The 19,524-nt window shown below is 58.3% G+C and overlaps 8 protein-coding genes across 12 annotated transcripts; all 8 read left to right on the top strand.

Moving 5' to 3' along the window:
* Nucleotides 1-393: 393 nt before the first annotated feature.
* ABB37_04822 (putative mitochondrial acyltransferase) lies at nt 394-1,571 on the top strand (the record flags this gene model as incomplete). 2 transcript variants are annotated; one of them, XM_015802627.1, is made up of 1 exon in its annotated part: nt 394-1,571. In XM_015802627.1, exon 1 carries the CDS (start codon nt 648-650, stop codon nt 1,569-1,571), a length of 924 nt encoding a protein of 307 aa, XP_015659071.1. In that variant the 5' UTR covers nt 394-647. The 2 variants fall into 2 exon arrangements, with proteins under 2 accessions (XP_015659071.1, XP_015659070.1); XM_015802626.1 differs by having other exon boundaries at nt 400-1,571.
* Nucleotides 1,572-2,855: 1,284 nt separating this feature from the next.
* ABB37_04821 (putative mitochondrial acyltransferase) lies at nt 2,856-3,833 on the top strand (the record flags this gene model as incomplete). Its single annotated transcript, XM_015802625.1, has 1 exon — nt 2,856-3,833. Exon 1 carries the CDS (start codon nt 2,910-2,912, stop codon nt 3,831-3,833), a length of 924 nt encoding a protein of 307 aa, XP_015659069.1. The 5' UTR covers nt 2,856-2,909.
* Nucleotides 3,834-4,827: 994 nt separating this feature from the next.
* Nucleotides 4,828-5,802, top strand: ABB37_04820 (hypothetical protein; the record flags this gene model as incomplete). The annotated part of the gene is made up of 1 exon (XM_015802624.1): nt 4,828-5,802. The coding sequence occupies exon 1, from the start codon at nt 4,840-4,842 to the stop codon at nt 5,800-5,802; it is 963 nt and encodes a 320-aa protein (XP_015659068.1). The 5' UTR covers nt 4,828-4,839.
* A 514-nt stretch (nt 5,803-6,316) lies between these two features.
* On the top strand, nt 6,317-8,835 carry ABB37_04819 (hypothetical protein; the record flags this gene model as incomplete). Its single annotated transcript, XM_015802623.1, has 1 exon — nt 6,317-8,835. Exon 1 carries the CDS (start codon nt 6,559-6,561, stop codon nt 8,833-8,835), a length of 2,277 nt encoding a protein of 758 aa, XP_015659067.1. The 5' UTR covers nt 6,317-6,558.
* Nucleotides 8,836-9,444: 609 nt separating this feature from the next.
* ABB37_04818 (putative asparaginase) lies at nt 9,445-10,509 on the top strand (the record flags this gene model as incomplete). Its single annotated transcript, XM_015802622.1, has 1 exon — nt 9,445-10,509. The coding sequence occupies exon 1, from the start codon at nt 9,550-9,552 to the stop codon at nt 10,507-10,509; it is 960 nt and encodes a 319-aa protein (XP_015659066.1). The 5' UTR covers nt 9,445-9,549.
* A 758-nt stretch (nt 10,510-11,267) lies between these two features.
* On the top strand, nt 11,268-14,095 carry ABB37_04817 (putative aminopeptidase; the record flags this gene model as incomplete). Of its 2 annotated transcripts, none has more annotated exons than XM_015802621.1 (1): nt 11,268-14,095. In XM_015802621.1, the coding sequence occupies exon 1, from the start codon at nt 11,489-11,491 to the stop codon at nt 14,093-14,095; it is 2,607 nt and encodes an 868-aa protein (XP_015659065.1). In that variant the 5' UTR covers nt 11,268-11,488. The 2 variants fall into 2 exon arrangements, with proteins under 2 accessions (XP_015659065.1, XP_015659064.1); XM_015802620.1 differs by having other exon boundaries at nt 11,359-14,095.
* Nucleotides 14,096-14,876: 781 nt separating this feature from the next.
* On the top strand, nt 14,877-16,502 carry ABB37_04816 (hypothetical protein; the record flags this gene model as incomplete). Of its 2 annotated transcripts, none has more annotated exons than XM_015802619.1 (1): nt 14,877-16,502. In XM_015802619.1, the coding sequence occupies exon 1, from the start codon at nt 14,931-14,933 to the stop codon at nt 16,500-16,502; it is 1,572 nt and encodes a 523-aa protein (XP_015659063.1). In that variant the 5' UTR covers nt 14,877-14,930. The 2 variants fall into 2 exon arrangements, with proteins under 2 accessions (XP_015659063.1, XP_015659062.1); XM_015802618.1 differs by having other exon boundaries at nt 14,896-16,502.
* Nucleotides 16,503-16,920: 418 nt separating this feature from the next.
* Nucleotides 16,921-19,019, top strand: ABB37_04815 (hypothetical protein; the record flags this gene model as incomplete). 2 transcript variants are annotated; one of them, XM_015802617.1, is made up of 1 exon in its annotated part: nt 16,921-19,019. In XM_015802617.1, exon 1 carries the CDS (start codon nt 16,947-16,949, stop codon nt 19,017-19,019), a length of 2,073 nt encoding a protein of 690 aa, XP_015659061.1. In that variant the 5' UTR covers nt 16,921-16,946. The 2 variants fall into 2 exon arrangements, with proteins under 2 accessions (XP_015659061.1, XP_015659060.1); XM_015802616.1 differs by having other exon boundaries at nt 16,923-19,019.
* Nucleotides 19,020-19,524: the final 505 nt, after the last annotated feature.

Genomic DNA, 19,524 nt, shown 5'->3' with positions numbered 1-19,524 from the left:
ATTTGCGGTCGCAGGCATCCTTGTTTACTCCTCGCCCCTTCGCATTCGATGCTGCGAAGAAAAAGCAAGAGACGTGACGGGCGTTTTGTTGCTGCTCCTTCTGTAATGTGTGGTACTAATCCGTGTTTTTTTTTTACTGCCACGCCAGAACCTCGAGAAGGTGGTCCATCACGAAAGGAAGTAGGTGCTGAAAAGGATCACCTGATGTGCAGACGGGGGGCGAGTGGCCGTGCTCTTCTCCCACCAAGACCCACAGCAACCTCACGAGAGAGAGAGAAAACAAAAGGCGTTCTTCTTCTGTCCTTCTCCTTTTGGTCCCAACTTATTTCTCCCTTTGCTCTTCATCGCGGCCTTCTTGTTCGCTTGGGTTCATGACACCCTTCGCGTTGTGAAGGAAAAGAATCCTTCTTTTTTCCCCCTTTCTAGCAGCCGTTATCGGCCAACGTAGCGCGTCCCGACGAAGCGTTCCGCTACGACGATACTTCACCTTTTTTTTTTCTACTCCTGTTGCAGCAGCCAGTTGGAAGCGCACAAGGCAGTTCTCTTCGATAGACAAATACACCCACGCACCGTGACTGAAGTACGCGCCACCACTACGACACCAACGAATAAGATTAGGCGAAAAAAACATCAGCGAAGAAAGAAGAATGGGTCTTCTATGCCTGGCGGCGGTTGTTGCCGTCTACAACGGCTTTCTTTATCTCATGCGCCTGCGTGTGTTGCCCGTGATTGTGATGCGTGCCTGGTACACCCTCCACCTAGTGCTGTGTGTCATCATGAGCTGGTTCGCGGGAACGGTGCTCATGTTTGCAGAGAAGAAGTTGCACCTCCTCAGCAAGTCCACATCCCAGTCGCTGGAGCGCTGCGTGTGTGCGGCGACCTTCGGCAGCTGGCTGCGCTATAACAGTCCCCACATCCACGTGCGTTGGATGCCCGGATCCCTGCCGTGGTCCTCCATCACGAAGCAGCACGACTTGTGTCTTTGCCACACTAGCTTCTTCGACACCATGTTGTACCTCTGGTACGTGCCGTACAGCTACATCTACAGGGCCAAGACGTTTGCCAAGGCGAGTCTGCGCAAGCTGCCGCTCTTCGGCACCGTCATGGTGGGCTGCGGCCACTTCCCGGTGTACTTCAACTCCGAGGAGGCCAACGCCTTTTCGGTTGACAAGGCGAAGCAGGCGGCGGTGGCGGCGGAGGTGGAGGAGTGGCTGGGCGAGGGCGGGTCGCTCTCCTTCTTTCCGGAGGGGGCGCTGAACCGCACGCCGGAGGTGCTGAAGGACTTCCGCCTCGGCAGCTTCAACAGCATCATGAGCCACAAGCTGCCGGTGTACTACTGCGTGACCTACGGCAATCACGAGGTGTGGAATGCGTCCCTCCAGGGCATCCCCGGCTACCCAGCGGACGTGTACGTGTACATGGGCAAGTACGAGTATGACCCGGCGAAGGAGGACGCTGTTTCCCTCGCCACCGGACTGCGGCAGGAAATGCAGAAGCACCTGAACGACATGCTCGCGCTGCGTGAGCGTAACGGGTACAAGCCATGGTGGAAGGCGGGCAAGGCGGAGTAAACGCGCGCCTACTTGCTTGCTCGTGCGGTGAGCGTCTGTGCGTGTGGGTAGCCGTGCTTGTGTCTCTACTATAATAGCTTGAGACTTCTTTACCAACTTATCGACATCTTAACAGTCGAGCGCGGACGCATCATCATTATTATTATTATTATTCGCAGAGGGGAGAGGGGGAGCAGAAAGAGAGATACGTGCTCTGCGGTGTCCACGCCCTCGCGTACTCAAGTCTTCATCTCTAGCGACATGCAATCTGTGCTTTCGATTCCTTTTCGTTTTTTGTTTTGATATATCCCGGATGGCATAGCGCCGTCTTTCTCCCCGTCATCCAGCAGCGTTTCGAACAGAAAGAAGAGAGACGGGTTGTGGTAGTGTAACGTAAAATAATCGAATAAACGACGTCCCACAAACGCGCGGTCTCCTGTGGGTTCACTTGGTGGTTTATTACTAGTATTGTTATTATATATAGAGTTCCTGGTTTCATTGAGCCTTCGTCGCATCGAAGAGCGACAGAAAAGTGCGTGCGGAAATGATATTGAAAACAAGAAAACATCTCCTACTTCTTCCTCAGCACGCCGTGCAACTGCAGTGCGCCGCCTCGACCGGGCGACTTATGGAGCGACAGCGCAACAACAACAGCAAAAGAGCGACCCTTCTTTTCGAAGGAAATCCCTAAACGAGGCACTCGCGAATACGCGTGGAAGTGACTCATCCAACCCACATGCGCACTGAGCAGCAAAGGGGAAAAGAAGGGAGAAGAGAAAAGGTGGATTTTGAGACTCTGAAGTGATCTCGCGTTGTGCCGGCCTTTGTTTTCTTCCCTTTTCTTGGCAGTGACTGTATATAGGCGTGCTAGTACAGTGCTGCATTTCGTTTTACCGTTTTCATTTGATGCAGCATTCTTCACTTTGCGGTTGTGCTTTGCTGCTCGAACGAAGTCCGAGCCTGTGGCTGAGTAAAAGAGAAGGATTCCCGGAGTAGATTACGCGTTGCTGGAAACTAATAAACAACGCGGTGGGTGAGGTTAGTCTATATGACCCCCCTCCCTCTCTCTCTCTCTCTGTGTGTGTGTGAAAGATGTCTCAAGAAAGCTCCCTTTCCTCATCAGCCTTTCCTTCTTCTGCTCTCCTTTTCTCTTTGCCTTGCTTTCTTGAACACTTTAATGGGTACCGATGCCGGATGTCCAAACGACATCATCGCACGTTGGATGAGATGTCACGCAACGTGTCTTTCTTTTCACTTCACCGTTTTTTGTTGTTGGGCGGTATTTCACTTGGCACTTTCCAACAGTTCCCCCCAGCGCCCGTAGCATACGCACAGACGAAAATAACAGATAAACGGAAGATGCTCTGCTGTCTCTCCGTTGTCGGGGCCCTTTACGGAGCGATGTACCTACTGCTGCGCGAGCGCAAGCTCCCCACCGTGGTGATGCGGGTCTGGTTCACCGTCCACCTCTTTGTGTCGCTCATCGTTGTGAACGTCGGGTGCCATGTCTTCTCCTTCCTCACCTCCCCCCTCCACGTGATGCCCATCGGCACGGCCCAGGCGCTCTCTCGCTCCCTAAAGCACGTCGTGTTTAAGTACTTCTTCGCCCCTGCTATCCCGCACGTGCACCGCGTGGAGATGCCCGGCTCGTTGCCGTTCAGTGTGCTGAAGAGCGGGGCGGTCTGCGCCTGCCACTGCAGCTTCTTTGATCCGCTCCTCTTCTTGTTTACCGCACCGCTTTCTTTCCTCTGGCGCGGCGCCACCTTCTTTAAGAGCTCCTTGCTGAACCTGCCGCTATTCGGCTACGTGCTGAAGTGCACCGGGTACTTCCCGGTGTACTTCGCAAACGAGAACAGCCCCTCCTTCCACGTGAACAAGGAGAAGCAGGCGGCGGTGGTGGCCGATGTGGAGGCGTGGCTTGGTAAGGGAAACAACATGTGCTTCTTTCCGGAAGGGGTGATGAACCGCGACCCCGCGGTGCTGACCGACTTTCGGCTGGGCAGCTTCAACATGATTCTCGCGCACAAGACGCCGCTCTACTACTTTGTCTTTTACGGCGATCACGAGGTGTGGTCGCCCTCGTGGAAAGGACTTCCCGGCTTTCCGGCGGACATCTACACCTACGTTGGCAAGTACGAGTACGACCCGGCGAAGGAGGACGCACACTCGTTGTCCGTCGGCCTGCGTGCGGAGATGCAAAGTCGCCTCGACGACATGCTGGCGAAGCGGAAAGAGCGCGAATACAAGCCGTGGTACGTTGCCCCGCAGAAAAAGGAGTTGTAGAAACGAAGCTGGGGGGAGGAAAGTCTGTTTCTTCATCTAGCATTGGACGTAACTGCTGCGCGCCTGGTTGGGTAATGCAACTCTCATCACCTGGCTGCGCTGGTTTGAAACGTGCAACGTTTATCTTCTTGTCGCGAGAAGCCTTCTTCCTCTTTCCTTTTCACATCAACTTCGTCCGCTCTCTTCCTTTCACAAGATGAAAGGTTGCAGAGTTTTTCCTTGTTTCATACGTAATTCTCTTGACATCTTTTTTCTTATTTTTTTTGCTTTCCTTGTTAAGCATTCCTCAGTTTTGGCGCTCGGCTGACGACGCTATCTTTGCCCTCTTGGTTCGCTGCCGTGCGCAGCTGCGAAGAGCACTCTCCTGTGCATATATATAACAGTAGTACAGCGGAGACTATGTCAACGTGTAGCATCAAGTCTGCACTTCAGCTACTGCGCTTCAACATTCATGCGCACGAGAACCACATTCCTTTTTTTTTCTTCTCCGTTGTTGTTTTTACTTGTTCAAAATCGGTTCACACACATCTCGCACGTCTGCGCAGCGGTGCGACTCTCTGCGCTGGGGATTGTGACCGGGTTTCGGCTCTTTTTTTGTGTTGTTCTGTTCTTCAACTTTATGAACCACGTTTGCCAAGTACGTTCGTTGAAACGCCCGCAGTGTTGTAGCTACCGTCGCTCTGTTCTTTCTTTTATCGTCGCAAGTAAGACGAATAACACTTCGCCGTTGATAAGCCCACCCATCTGTAATGACACCTCCTTTTTTTTTCCTCTGGAGATTCTTTGTTGATACGACAGCTTTACTTTCTTTGCCAGTATGTGTGACTTCGTGCGCAGATGAAGATGCACCGTGGTCGCTACGCCTCAACGCTGTGGCTCATCAATTGTCGACAGCTCTCTTCCCCCACCCCCTTCTCTTCTTCCGCCGCTTCATTGTTGACCGCTCTCCTTTTTCGTCTCTTTTCATTCTCGCACATACACGCATACGCACACAGCAAAGTACGCGATGTTCTTTGAAGACAACCTCAATGACACGCTCGAGGACGAATCCCTCCTCCACGACGGCGACGGCCCGGTGCAGCCGCTGTCCCAAGCCAGCGACGGTGGCGCCTCCTCCGGTGCCCCCTCGCTGGGCCGCAGCGGCACCTCCTTACCCTTCGACGGCAGCTTCTTGAGCGGCGTCGCGGCCACGCCGATCGGCAATGGGTCGGGCGTCCCCAACACCGCCGCCGCCGCCATCCAGCTGCTCATGGAGGCGACGTCCAACGAGCGCTTCAGCCCTGAAGTTCTCCCCTACCCCGCGTCCACCGTGAACGCCGTGACGGGGCTTCTGCGCACGATGCAGCAGCGCGTGGCCCGCCGCGTCGAGGAGGAGAAGCGGACCCAGGCGCGCTCCCTTCTGCCGTTTCGCCCCTCGGACATTATGCACCTGGAGCTGCAGCGCATTCAGTTTTTCCTGTGCGAGCTGCTGCGGTGCCGTCTGCGGAAGATCAACCAGCTTTGCTTGTCTCTGTGGTATGAGGGACAGGCTGCGCAGCAGCGGCAGCGGCGCTCCGCGACGGCCGCGGCGGAGGATGAAGAGGGGACGGCGGCTGCGGCTGCGTCTTCGTCGCTGCTGCCGGAGGTGTCCGTGCCGCAACGCCGTAACTTGTCGCCGCGTGAGGTCTTCGTGGCGGATCGCCTTGCGGAGACGGTGCACAGGGCTGTGCTGGAGTCCGGGCTGCAGTCTGCCCCGGCGCCGCTGCAGCACCTCGTGCCCCACCCGCCGGACGCGGAAGGGCTGGAGGTGTTGTCGGAGCCCAACTTGGGCGCCTACGTCTTCGGCGTCGCGTTGGAAGACCTGGGTGTCGTGAACCTTGGCGAGGGCGTGCAGGACGCGTCGCGTGCGATTAATGCGGGAGAGCTCTTCTTGACGCCCTATCACAACTTCCGCCCTTTTGTGATGTCAGGGCAGGTTCGGTTGGTGTAAAAGAGAAAGAGTGCTAGCCACTAGACGGAGGGTGGAGTGAAACGCTGCAGCCTACTGAAGAGTGCGACTGCACCTTCTCGATCTGCCCCTTCTCATGAAGGCCGCGGTTCACTGTTCCTCTACTTCATAGAATACGTGCATCCATAGATCAACAGTGCCAAGACCTAAAAAGAAAAGAGAACAATAGAACGAGTTACGTGATAGTGAAGCGTTCTTAAAACACGAAGATGTTTGCTTTCGAGTCTGTAAAAAACAAAAATGAGGAGCCGATGGCAAACCTGTGGTGTTGCTTCGCTGCAGTCCAACTCTGACAAGTATCTTGACCATTTCTGCGTGCGTGCGTGGGTCTATCATCGACGGGGTAACACAGCGGAAGCAGTCAATTCAACCTGTTTTTTTCTCCCCCCCTCTTCTCGCCTCTACTCCGCTGATGATCTCGGATACGTGCTCCCCTTCGGGAGTAAACGTGCGATTGTTATTATCGCTATTGGCATGCGTGTTCCCTCTGCTTTCAGAAACGTGGAGTGTGGCCTACGGAGGCACACATTACCATTGCGCTCTCTTGTTATCGTCGACGTACGCCCAGCGTTACGCTTGGAGGCGATTTTTTTTCCGGGTGTCGTCTTAACGGACGTTTGTTACTCCTAGTTTTTTTTTTCGCACTCTCCGCACTCTCCGCAGCTCGACGAACGGTTGCCGGCTTCTTCTTTTCTTTTCTTTTTTTTCCCTCTCTGTTAGCCTGAAGGCGCCGCCGTCATGTCGAACAAAGCGGAGCTGGCTGCCCTGATGGCATCCGACGGCGACTATGAAAAGAAGATCTCTCTCCTAAAGAAGGCCGTCGTGGCCGTGACGAAGCAGAAGCAGGAGATCGAGACCCGTCAGACGCAGCTGCAGGAGGAGCTTCGCACCGCCACGCAGCACCTCACGGAGGCGCAGCGCGAGAACGCGGCGCTGCAGCGCAAAGTGAAGACGCTGGAGGCGCAGGTGGAGCAGCAGCGGAGCAGCGGCTCCGCCTTCGGACAAAACATGTTGAAAGGTCTGTCGTCTATCATGGGAAGCAACGACGCAGGTGGTCGTGCAGGTGGCCGCGGAGGACGCGGTAGTGATACTCGGGCGCAGCTCGCCCTGTCCGCTGAAGATGTGGAGCGCTTAGTGACGGAGAACGAGCAGCTGCATCGAGAAAAGTACACCTACCAAACAAAGTTTGAGGACGCCCAACGCACCGGCACGAAGGACGCGGAGAACCTGCGGAACGACGTGGCGCGGCTGCAGCGGGAGCTGGGGGAGCTGCACGGCACCCTCGACACCGTCACCGGTCAGTGCGATCGACTCAACGCGGACTACTTGGTTGAGCGAGCGTTGGGTGACTTCTGCCGCCACTTCTTCGTCGCCGCCCTCCGTCGCAGCACGGCGTCGTTAACTTCGCTGGGTGGAGCAGAAGTCGTGGCGGAGTTGCAGTGGCCTGCTGCACCGCGCACACAGCCGCAGCCGGCGCCTTCGCCTCTCTCTTCTTCCCGCAACGATCTTCCAGCGGAGTCGCCGCCGTCGCCGAGCAGTCCGGCGCTGTTGAGCGGTGCAATGCCGGCTGAGGCACTGGAGCAGGTGGTGCGTGCGCTGCAGAGTTCGTGTGGCACCGTTAAGACCCTCCTCCGTGCCATCTCCGTTCTTATTGTGGTGCTGCGCGAGCAGCTGCCGCGGCGGGAGCGCGCCACCGTCGGCGACTTGGAGTGCCTGCGGGACCGCCTTTGCGTCTTTCTCGACGCCCATACGATCAAGAAAGACCGCCTAATGTACTTTCTGGAGCAGCTCGACACGCACCTCGCCAGCTTGTTGATACCCATCGACGCGGTGGCGAAGGACGGCGCCGCGCCAACGGCGGAGACGCTCGCCGCGGCGCAAGACGAGGTGTTGCAGCTCTTCCTGGAGTGGCTGGGCCTCCTCCGCGCGCAGACGCCGCTGCTGGTGGAGAGTTGTGTGTCTTACCTCTCTCCGGGCCACACCTACACCCTCCACGCACGCAGGGGTGCTACTAGCGGACATTCAGAGGAGGATGTCGCACGGCCGGCACTGACGAGCCCGTCACGCACCACAACGGATCGGGCGGAGTTTGTGGAGGAGGTGACGAAGTACGGCTACGCGACGCTGGCGTCCGTCGAGGGCGCCCTCACGGCTGCACGGATGCTCCTCCAGCGCTCGCCCACCGCCTACGGCAGCTCTCCCCGTGCGGTAAACGCGGAGGGAGACGTGCCCCGAAACGGCCGGGTGCTCGGCGACGAGGTGGACGCAGTGGGGGACACGGACCAGCTGAACACCCCCCCACGTGGTGCCGCATCCTCCGTAGTGGAGGTGGGCGCGTTGCTGGCGCTGCAGCGATTCTGGTGGGAAGGCTGCACCTCTGCGCGTGCGCTGCACACGTCCGCCCGCGTGCTTGATGGCGGTGTGCAGGACTTGGCGGAGGCTTGCAACAAGAGCGAGGTGCGGGATGCCCTGCTGTACCTCAGCCGGTGCCTGCGCAGCCTCGCTACGGCGTCCGCGGACATTGAGTTGAGGGAGAAGGATACCGAGGCCGTTATGGAGGCGGTGCGGCCCGCCAAGTGTTTTTGCAGTGGCGGTTGTGGTGAAGGTGGTGTGTCCGGCGACGCCTCAACGAAACTGCCGTCTGCCGCGTCTTCCCGAGCAGCAACAGCAGCAGTGGTAGCAGCGAATGGACACGGGCGTGACGGCCGTATCTCTCTCCTCCCTGCCTCCGCGGAGGCCTACGAGGAGGTCCTGGTGGCTCTCGCCGCCGCCGATCGTGCCGCGGTGGCCTACTACACGCAAATGAACTACCTATACAGGGAGTTGGCGGACAAGGAGGATGCGGTGCAGACCGCCGCGGAGGCGGTCCGGCAGATGAAAAAGCTGCTGGAGATGGAGCGGACGGAGTCGGAGCACACGCAGCAGACGATGCAGGCCCAAATCAGCGTATTATCGAACCAACTTATTGAGATGGCCGATGCCGCCCAGGCGCCACAGCTGCCGCGACCGCACTGACGGGCACCGGGAGGAAGCAGTGAAGAACGTCTTCTCACCTTTGTTCTGACGAGAGGGAGGGTGAGCGGCATCCCCCGTTTCTTTCCCCTTCTGCTCTTTTGACTTTTTTTTGACTTCTGTGCTCCTCAAACAGGCTCGTTGCGACTCTCGGCTTCCTGATGGAGGCGACGATTTTCTCAGCATCTTTCTGCCGTCTGGGTTTCTGCCGCTTCCGCACACTATCTGTTTTGGCGTTTCTCCGGTCCATGTGCTGCTCTTATTATCATGGCTTACCACGCCTGCATTTTCTTTCTCTGCGGACACACCACACACTCTGCCCTGCGCGAGGCATTTGTGCGTCTTTTATCCGGACAGATCATCTTTGCGGAATCAATCCACCCAAAGGAACGAAGAGAAGAAGAAGAAAGAAACTGCTCTCTATTTTTTTCCCCGTCATGGCGGAGCGTTGATGTTATGAGCGCGCTTGTTGTGAACGCTCGTCCTTGTGCTGTTCGCATCATCACTATTATTTTGAAAATTTGCACCTCTTGGCTTCTATGGATCTTCTTATATAATACATCGCCCTTTGTGTTGAACTCACCGTCCGCCCCATCGCGTTACTGCACGACAGTTCTCCCTCCCCCTCCGTTTCGATCGCACTGGCCGTGCAAAAGGACGACCCCACACCACTGCACCCAAGCACAAAAAATAATTACAACAGACACGCAAACACCGATGTCAGCTGCGGAGGAACACAAGATTGTCCCGGTCATCGCGCTCCACGCCGGTGCCGGCACCATCCGCCGCGACACGATGACCCCGGAGCAGGAGACGGCGTACCGGGCTGGGCTGCGGGACGCGTTGGAAGCCGGCCGCACCGTCCTCCTCGCCGGCGGCAACGCGATGGACGCCGTGACGGCCGCTGTTGTGTCGATGGAGGACAACCCGCTCTTCAACGCCGGCCGCGGCTCCGTCTTCACGAGCGACCGCACGCACGAGATGGACGCGGCCGTCATGTCGGGTGTGGACCGGGCATGCGGTGCCATCACCGGCATCTGTGGCCCGCGCAACCCGGTGCTGGCCGCCCGGGCGGTGATGGAGAAGTCGGAGCACGTCTTTCTGGCCGGCGACGGTGCCCGCCGCTTCACCGAGACGAGTGCGCTGACGATGATGCCGCCGACGTACTTCGATACCGAGTCGCGGCTGAAGGCGCTAGAGGCGGAGTTGGCCCACCGCGCCTCGGGGGCCTCCGACGACCACGATGAGGCCCGCAAACACGGCACCGTCGGGGCGGCCGCGCTCGACGTGCATGGTAACGTAGCCGCTGCGACGTCCACCGGTGGCATGACGGCCAAGATGCCAGGGCGTGTGGGGGACAGCCCGGTGATTGGCGCCGGCACCTGGGCGGACAACCGTACCTGCGCCATCTCCGCCACGGGCCATGGCGAGTATTTTATTCGCTTTGCCGTGGGCCACGAGGTGGATGCGCGGATGCGCCTGTGTCACGAGTCGCTCGCCAAGGCCTGCGCGGACGTGATCAAGGAGGTGGGAGAGATGGGCGGCAGCGGGGGCCTCGTCGCCGTCGACGCGCACGGCAACGTGGCGCTTCCACTGAACTGCTCCGGCATGTACCGTGCGTGGATGGGCCGTGATGGCGTGGTGCACACCGCCATCTTCCACGACGATGATGAGTAGTAAACGTATAAACCGTTGCCTTTCATTTCTTGATCTGATTGCAAAGAGTGAGAGAGAGTGAGGGAACACCTGGCGTGCCTTCTTTTTGTTGTTGTTGTTGTTCGTTTTCATGCTTGTGAAGTACCCTTGGGTTGATGAAAGTTAAAAGAAGGAAGTAATGCGGTACCACACGCACATCACCCGTCATGACGGCGCGCGTAGAATTGGGCAACTTCTGTGTCCCGCGGTCCTACGGGTTCAAAACGACTTGTCCTTCCCCCTTTTTTTATCGTTATGTATCAATTTGGTAATCGTTACCGTTTCGCGCTTCAAGCTCCATTGATGCGCAAACAGTCACCATCGTTAAAGCAGGAAAGAACGTCCTCTGGAGTGACACGTGTCGAGCAGCGTCACTGCTGCTTCAATCAGTGGAAGGACGTGACACCTCTTCTACCAGAGCTCTTGTAAAGGCTCATGTGCTGGTGGTCTTGATGGAGGTTTGAAGTCGGCAAGCGCGGAGAGCAGCAGAGGGAGTTGACGCAGCGATGACGCATCTGCGGGTACTCCTCCCTTGCATCTCTGCACAACGTGGTTGGTAGGCCTTCGATGAAGCAGATCGCTTTGAACAGCGTAACTTTTTCCTTGTTTTCTACTTTTCTTTTTATCTCGCTCTTTTTCTTTTTCTCCCTACGAATTGCGCTTCTCCTCTCCCGTCGACGTTTTTCTGTCGACGCTGTTGGTGGAATATATATATCCCCACACCAACCCGAAACCCGCCAGATGAAAAGCTCACGATTTATCGCATTACTGCCATCCCCCCCTCTCTCTCTCCTGGTTTGTGTGTCCGTACGTTCTCTCGCGTCCACCACAGAAACGTATTATTGCCTTTGTTCTTGTTCTTTGTCTTCCGCAACGGCCTCAGTACGCCAAAACATCCCGAACACGCCAAACAACCACCACAACCGCAACCTAAACATACAAATAACCCCCTGATATCGAAATGTCCGCACCGGCGAGCGTCAAGCTGCAAAACCCGTACGTGCCCATCGCGTACAACCTCAGCATCAAGGTGGACCTCTCCACCTGGAGTTACGAGGCGGAGGAGGCGGTGCACCTCGAGCGCTGCCCCGCCTACCCCGATGGCGACACCATCCAGCTGCACGCCGCCCCTACGATGGAGGTGACATCCATCAAAGGCGCTACCCTCGTGCGTCGTGATGCGACGGCCCACACACTCGTGCTGAGGCTGGACGCAGAGACGATCAGCGCGAGTGACCCCACGTTGCACTTCCACTTCAAGCACGTGGTGAACAGGGAGCTGCGCGGCTTCTACCAGGTGCGCTTCCAGCACGGGGGGAAGGAGCACCGCATGGCGTCGACCCACTTCGAGCCCGTCTCGGCCCGTCTCTTCTTTATCTGCCACGACGAGCCGGCCCAGCGGGCGGACTTCACGCTGAGCGTGGCGCTGCCCAAGTCGGAGGAGCACTACACGGTGCTCTCCAACGGGCCGCTTGTGTCGAAGGAAGTGAAGGGCGAGAGCGTCGTGCACACCTTCCAGATGGTACCCAAGTGCCCCTCCTACCTCACCGCCTGCGTGGTGGGCGAGCTGGAGCACATCAGCACGACGGTGAACAACATCCCCATCAGTGTGTACACGACGCTCGGCAAGGTGGACCGCGCGCAGTTCGCGCTTGACAGCGTCGAGTTCGCGTTAAAGTTCTTTGAGAACTTCTTCCAGTGCAAGTACCCGTTGCCGAAGCTGGACCTTGTGGCGGTGCCGGACTTCCCGATTGGCGGGATGGAGAACTGGGGCTGCATCACCTGTGTGGAGTCGGTGCTGATCGACCAGAAGAAATCCAGCGTCGACGCGAAGCGCAGCGGGTCGATGCTGATCTGCCACGAAGTCTCGCACAACTGGTTCGGCAACCTCGTCGCCATTAACTGGTGGGAAGGACTGTGGCTGAAGGAGGGCTTTGCGTCGTGGTGCGGCGACTACTCGACGGCGATGCGGGAGCCGAAGTGGCACGCGCTCGAGGTCGCCGCCCTGTCTGTCGGCAACGCGCTGAACGACGACATGTACGAGCACAGCCACCCCGTTGAAGTGCCGATCCTTGACCCGGCCGACATCACCCAAATCTTCGACAGCATCAGCTACAACAAGGGCATGGGCCTCGTGTTTATGCTGCAGGCCTTCCTGGGCGACAAGTGGGGCCCGGCGGTGGCGCACTACATCAACAAGTACCAGTACAAGGACACCAAGACGGTGCAACTGTGGGAGGCACTAGAGGAGTCCTCGCAACTGCCCATCACCGAGGCCCTCACGAGCTTCACGACGCAGATGGGCTACCCGATGCTGCACGTCTCCCGCAAAGACGAGGGCCACATTACGGTGTCGCAGGAGCCCTGTCGGTTTGTCACGGCGGCGCAGAAGTGCCAGCAGACGTGGTGCGTCCCGTACGTGGTCGAGGGCCTCGACGACGCAGCCGGTCGCGTGACGCCGATGCTGCGCGGCCACACGGGCGTGGCGGTGGCCCTGCCCGCGGAGGTGGCGAAGTCCGACTTTGTGAACGCCAATCCCCGGCGCACCGGCTTTTACCGTTGCCACTACGATTACCCCATCTTCGAGGCGTGGATCGCCAATTACACGAAGCTTTCGCCTGCGGATCGCCGCGCGCTCTTCTCCGACACCGCTGCGGCAATCCGCATGGGCTACGACGACATCCGCCGCCTTGCCCGGATCGCCGAAGTGGTGCAGGCGCACGAGACGGACATCTACGTCCTGCGGGAGTTCATCTCCACGTTGCAGGTGTTCCTGAGGGCCTTCGACGACGTCGCCCTGCGCAAGACGCTGCGGAAGGAAATCCTCGCCTTTCTGGTTCCCGTCGCGGAGTCGCTGATTGCGGTGAAGCCGGAGAACGATACCGAGGAGCTGCGCCGCAACTTCTACCTGGACGCCGCCGTGTCCGCCCTCCTGGGCAACTGGACTGCGGAGGAGGCCGCCGCCCACCCCCTCATTCAGTGGGCGCTGCAGCAGGCGACGAGCTTTCTCGGCGGGGGCGAGTTCAGCGCCGCCACCCTCAACTGTTGCCTGCGCGCCTACCTGCAGCTCGCGAGCGCGGAGGAGCTGCCGGGCCGCAATGCCCAGCTCTACGCGAAGCTGCTGGAGGTCGACGGCAGCGACGAGCTGTGCCGTGCGTTGATCACCGCCATGGCCAGCAGCCCTGCGCCGGACTTCGCCATCGACATCATGAAGAAGTGCATTGAGAACAGCGGCGTGCGCAGCCAGTACGGCGTGCAGGTCTTTCTTGGTCTTCAGGCGAACACCGCCTTCAAGGGGACGGAGGTGTGGGACGCGTTCCGGGCGAGCTTTAAGGGCGTTGACGCGCAGTGGGGCGGCGGTCAGTTCCGCATTCAGGCAATCGTGTACTTTGTGGGCGACACGCTGGCTGGCGATGCGGCGGCCACGGAGTTCGAGACGTTCTTCAAGACGCACCCGCTGCCGAACGCACGCCTCGCCATCGGGCGTGCCGTGGAGGACCTGCGCCTTCGCGCATGGATGAACAACAAATGGAAGAGCTCTCTCCTGCACCTCATGCGCCGCCACTAAAGTCTTGTGAAGGTCTACGTAAGCGGAGTAGCAAACCAACAGCAGCTAATCAAAGCTGCGGAGACGGGGCCTGCGAACGTGCAGAACGTGTCGACGGATCGTTTGCAGTGTGCGATCGTGTGTCGTCACACGCGTGAGTGACCCTTTGCTATCTATCGATTGGCTTCATTTTCATACTGATTAGTCCTCCTTTTGTTTTACGTATACTGCCTTGATTTGTTGTTTCCTAACATGCTGTTTATCGGATATATATATGTATGTATATGCGTGTGTGTTGGCTTCGTGCAGCGGTACTTCACATTTTCACGCAACGATCGATTCTCTCTCTTTGACTTGTTTAAATCGGTGCTTGACTACGCACGCAGGCGGATGGTTTTTTTTTTTTAAAGTAGTTATGTAAAAAGAACAGCGGCTATTAGCGGAAAACGCGATGAGGAGCGATAATGCTGGAATGACGTTCCACTTCCCCCCCCCCTCTCCAAAAAAAAGACCCAGCCGAAATATGGTAGTTGTGGCAGAGCTCAACGAGCACACAGCAAAAGGCCTGCAGTTCCGAGTTCTGCAGGCCAAAAAAGAAACATAGCCAACAGCAACGGAATACGTCCGAGTGCAGATGATACGCTTAAAAACAAAAAATGTGAAAGCGTTATTATTATTATTATTATGATCTTGTTTTTGTCTCAAATTCTTCCGATCGTCTCATGCGTTGTGCAACTGCTTGTCTTCTTCTTCCCCTCTCTCCCCTCTGCATTGCCTTATCTTATGAGCGTCCCACACACGAGCTGTTCCCTCAATTTGCAGAGACAAGAACTCCCTTCTCATTTACCTGGCTGGAATGAAAGTGGCATCGGTGCTCGGTGCAGGAGAGATGGGCAAGGCGTGTGCCTTGGCGCTTGCAGCCGACGGTGCGGCAGCTGTGCGCCTTCTCACTCGCGACGCTGTTCACGCCGCATTGGACTACAGGTACCACGAAGCATCAACCAACGCGTCCGCGTCCACCACGAAAAGAGCAGCAGCGCCACAATGGCCGCCTGCCATTCGCTTTTACGATGTCCAAAAGATGCTCCGCGACGATGCGGGCGTGGCGGAGTGCACGAAGGGGCCGCTGTTTATCTGCACGCCGATCACCGCGTACCTGCCATCGGACGATGCCTGGGCGAAGGCGGCACTCGGCGAGGAGCACAGTGCTGTCACTCACGATGTGCTGCAGTGCTGGCAACGTGTGAACTCTCCTTTGCCTTCGCCGGCGATGCAGACCAGCACGGCAACGCCTTTTGTGTGCCTTTTCACGCGTGGGTTCACCGCAGACGGCGATGTGCCCGCGCAGCTCACGGAGAAGCTGTTGAACGGAGGGGCATCGGCGTCGACGGCGGTCCATGTCGGTACGCCACGCAGAAGTGACAAGGAAATTCCTGTGGTGGTGGCTGCGGCGCCGCTGCTGGCGAAGGAGTGGGCCTTGCAGTGCACCCCTATCACGATCAACCCGGACGTGACATCGTCGTTATCCTCCTCTTCCCCACATTCTTCCTCTATTCCGCCTCGCCCACAAAGCGCGCTGAGCGATGAAACGGTAGAGCGTGGAATCAAGAAACAACTACATCTCGTAAAAAACACGACGGCAGAAGCTGCTGCTCCAGCTTCTCTGTACCCACACGCGTTCTCCGGCGTGTCGCTCTCCTTTGCTGCGTGGTCCCCGTCGATCCACTCGGACGCGGGCAGACAGGCGGCACTGGCCCAACAGCTCAAGGAGATGCTTCCTCGTGAGTCCATCACGTATCTGCGCGAGCCCGACGCAGCAGCGGTGCTGTCAATCGTGAATGGCTGCGTCCCGCTCTGCGCGTTCGGTGCGGGACTCGTCAGCAGCGTCTACACGGGTGCGAGTGTGAGCGCCCTCGCCTCCTACGCCCAGCACGCCACGCTAGCAACGGAGGAGTTAGTGAACCAGCTTCTCGACCGGCCCAGTGGGACACCGCTGCCGATTGCAGCGTGGTCCACGCTGAACGGCGCGAGCACCTCCTTGGCCTCGCGGGAGTTCGCGCTTGGCCGTCGATTCGACTTCTACTTTCGCAAACAGGACGCGGTGCAGGCAATCTTTCGCGGTCACGCACATCAGCTGTTTGCGGCGACGGTGGATGGTCTGCACACCCGCATGCAGACCAGCAGTGTAGCGAGCCCGTTTTATGAAGCGCTCATGGACACGTACAACACGATGATCCGCGCCTCGCGAGCAGGGGAAGGCCTGGTGAAGGAGGGCTACTACGGCTATAATGACGCGCCGAAGGACGAGGGTGTGCTGCTGCGACACGCGCTGCAGGTGGACGAGGCGATGCTTTCGGGCGACGAGGATCGATTTACCGCCGCGAAGGAGCGCTTGGTGAAGGCGTTTCCTGGCGCTGTGGTCCACTGATTTAAAGAGAAAATCTCTCCCCTTTCTTGATGGGAAAGATCTTTTCATGTGTTGTTTGCGGTCGTTTCGCACCCATATCTCGTTAACTTAATTCCATTCGCTCTATTATAAGCTGCGCGTGAGCATCATGTTTTTGCGCTGTTGTGAGTGGCAGTAACGAGAGGGGTTTCAGGTTCGCATCGGTATTGACCACTCCGACGATCGAACCGGCTTTATTAGTCATCGACGGCGACGTGGACCTCGCACAGTGGCACGCGCATCACCTTTCCATCTCCTAAGAACGGCGGCACATTCACACACCGACACGCAACTTTGCGTACGCTGTGCATGCGTACCTACCTCTGCTTTTCCCAATTTTCCTCCTCTCCTCTTCTACGCCTTGACTGCGCCCGTGCGTCATCCCGTCAACGTTGGCCCAGAGGGGTAAAACAAGAACCGCCTGCCATGACGGCGTCTCCATCCACGTCTTCCTCCTTCTTCTGCGCATCTTCTTCGCGATGCTCCTCACCTAAACTGAGCGTGAAGAGCCCGAAAGAGCCCTGTCGTAACGCGGCGCGTGGCGACCAACCGGAGGAGGTCCACTTCGCGCCAGACACGAGGTGTGAGCTTATTGCAGTCCCTTTCGCCTACCACGTGGCCTTTGCCTACTTGCACGGGACGCAGCTCTTCTTTTTCGCCGTTCTGCGAAAGCTGAATCGAGCGCACGTAAAAGACAAGCGCGTCTGCTTTGTGACGGACTACACAATCAACCTGGCCGCCGCCGACACCGGCGCCGTGTCTCGCTGCTCCAAAGTCGAGGACGCGGCGGAGCTCATTTGCGATGTCCGCAGCCGCGCCGTCGGCATCCGCATGCAGGGTCGTCCCTTCGCGGTCGCACCGCAGATTTACCTGCACTGGAACTGCTTCTACGAGATGCCGGTGGACCTGCTGCTTTTTGCGGAGTCCGACGAGCAGCTCGGCGACCTCGTGCGGGTACTCCGTTTTGTGTACCGACATTGCACCGCGAAGGAGCTGCCGTGCCGCATGCTGCAGCCGAAAGAGGAGTGGGAGGCGAAGCTGGTGCTGTGGGCGGACGGGTCACGGGTGAAGAAGAACGCCATGGCCTACCACCGCGTGCCGACGCCGCCGCCGGCTGCGGATTCACCGCGATTCGCAGGGCCGCCGTCCAGCAACGGCCTACGGTCAATTGAGGTACCGCGGACGCGCGGGGCTCACTCGGCCTCGACGCCTGGGCGCGATGCACGCCTCGGTAGTGCACTCGCTTCGTCGCCGCCTCCTCGGCCACCACCGCGGCGGTCTTTTTCACGTCCCATGGAAGGCGCTCGGAGGCTGGAGCTGGACGAGAGCCCTGCGACTCCGCCTCGCATCCGTGACCCCGGGCCGCAGAGGCCGATACGCCACCCGGTGGCGGAGGGCTTCTCGGCCACGAGGCGAGAACTGAATCCGTTGGCGCGGGACGCGAAGGTCGAAAGGAAAAGTGAAGCTGTGACAGCGGGTGTTCCCAGCAGCGGCGACGACAGCAACAGCAGCAAAGCCGCGCGTGCGCGTCGCCTCTTTGTCGATGACGATGCCGCTCTTGGCTCGGAGGACGCGCTGGCAGGACTTTACAGCCCCCTCACCTCGTCTCCGCCCCCTCCCGACCGGGAGCAAACGACACGGAGTAAAGTGAAGGCTCTGGAGGCGACGGTGCAGGCGCAGCGGCTCTGCATTCGCGAACTGCGGCGGTCCGGCTACTCCAAGGAGTGCGAGCTGGACGACTTGAAGCGACACTTGAGCGTGGCGTCCTCCTCGCATGGAAAGTCCAGCGCACCCGAGCCGTCGTCCCGCAGACACCAGATTCAACTGCCGAAGGACGAACAAATCAGTGCCGATGGCCGTCAAGAAGAAGGAGGACAGGGAAGAGAACACAAGGGGAAGCAGCACAGCCGTCACAAGCACCACCGCCACCCGATGAGCGACCACAACGACAAGCACCTCCCCCGCACGCGAGCGTCCTCCGTCTGCTCCTCTTCGAATCACGAGGCAAACCTGTCTACCGTCAAACCTATCCAAGGTGGCCGCGGTCGAGGGGCGGCGTGTCCTGTCGCGAAGGACGGCGGCGGTGCTGACAGGGGCGAGAAGTCAACAGCGTCAGTGCGAGAAGCGGAGCTGCAGCTGACGGACGCGCTGAGTCGTCACCGAGTGTTTGAAGAGACGGTGTGGTCTTACTACAAGGCGCTGCCGGCGGGGCTGCAGGAGGAGCTGCGCACCTACCATCGTGATGGGTCTCACAAAGCAAACGGTCTTCAGCGCCGACGCTCTACCGAAGAAGAGCTGAAGTGTCTGCAGGAGCTGGTGCGGCAGAGCGAGCGGGCGCACGCGGAGGACTCTTCGAACACCTCCTCCGCCCCCACGGCTGAGACGATGGCGGTGGTGGGCGATCAGATCGACGCCTTTGCACAGGAACTGGGGCGGAGGCAATATGAGATTGATGCACTGCGTCGACAGCTGCGGGACAAGACCGGCACGCGGCATTAAAAAAAAGAAAAACAGCAGCAACCACGCCAGCCCAATCCAAGTTTCTTGGGAACTCCTCTTGCGTTGCCTGGTCACTGCTTCACACACTGTGTTGCTGTCGGAAAGAAAGACGGTCAACGCCCTGCAAAGGTCAGAGAAACAAGACCCTTAGTGTACTTTGAAAACAAAAAAAAATAGAGCCTTGACCTACTTGCCTGTTGACGTTACCAGTTTTTCCGAAAATAAAAGCTTTCAACGGCGTCCGGGAAACCGCCGGCGTGGGCACCGAAGATCATGAGGAGGATAACGAAAAAGCACTCTTTACGCCTTTCCAGCCTCAGCTGACCGATGCGCCAGGATCTCTCCTTCTCCTTTTCTTCTGTGCGGATGCGTTCATTCCACTGCATGTGTGTGCGCGCGCCAGCTTCGTTTTTTTCTTCTCTTTTACGTGTTGCATCATTGTTTGGCACGCCGCACTCAACTGGCTTCCTCGCGTTCTCCTCTCCGTCTCTGCTGCCTTGTTGTT

Source organism: Leptomonas pyrrhocoris (assembly GCF_001293395.1).
Source record: "Leptomonas pyrrhocoris isolate H10 chromosome Unknown, whole genome shotgun sequence".
In the NCBI taxonomy this organism is placed as follows: Eukaryota; Euglenozoa; class Kinetoplastea; order Trypanosomatida; family Trypanosomatidae; genus Leptomonas; species Leptomonas pyrrhocoris.
This window is presented reverse-complemented; position numbering and strand designations above follow the sequence as displayed.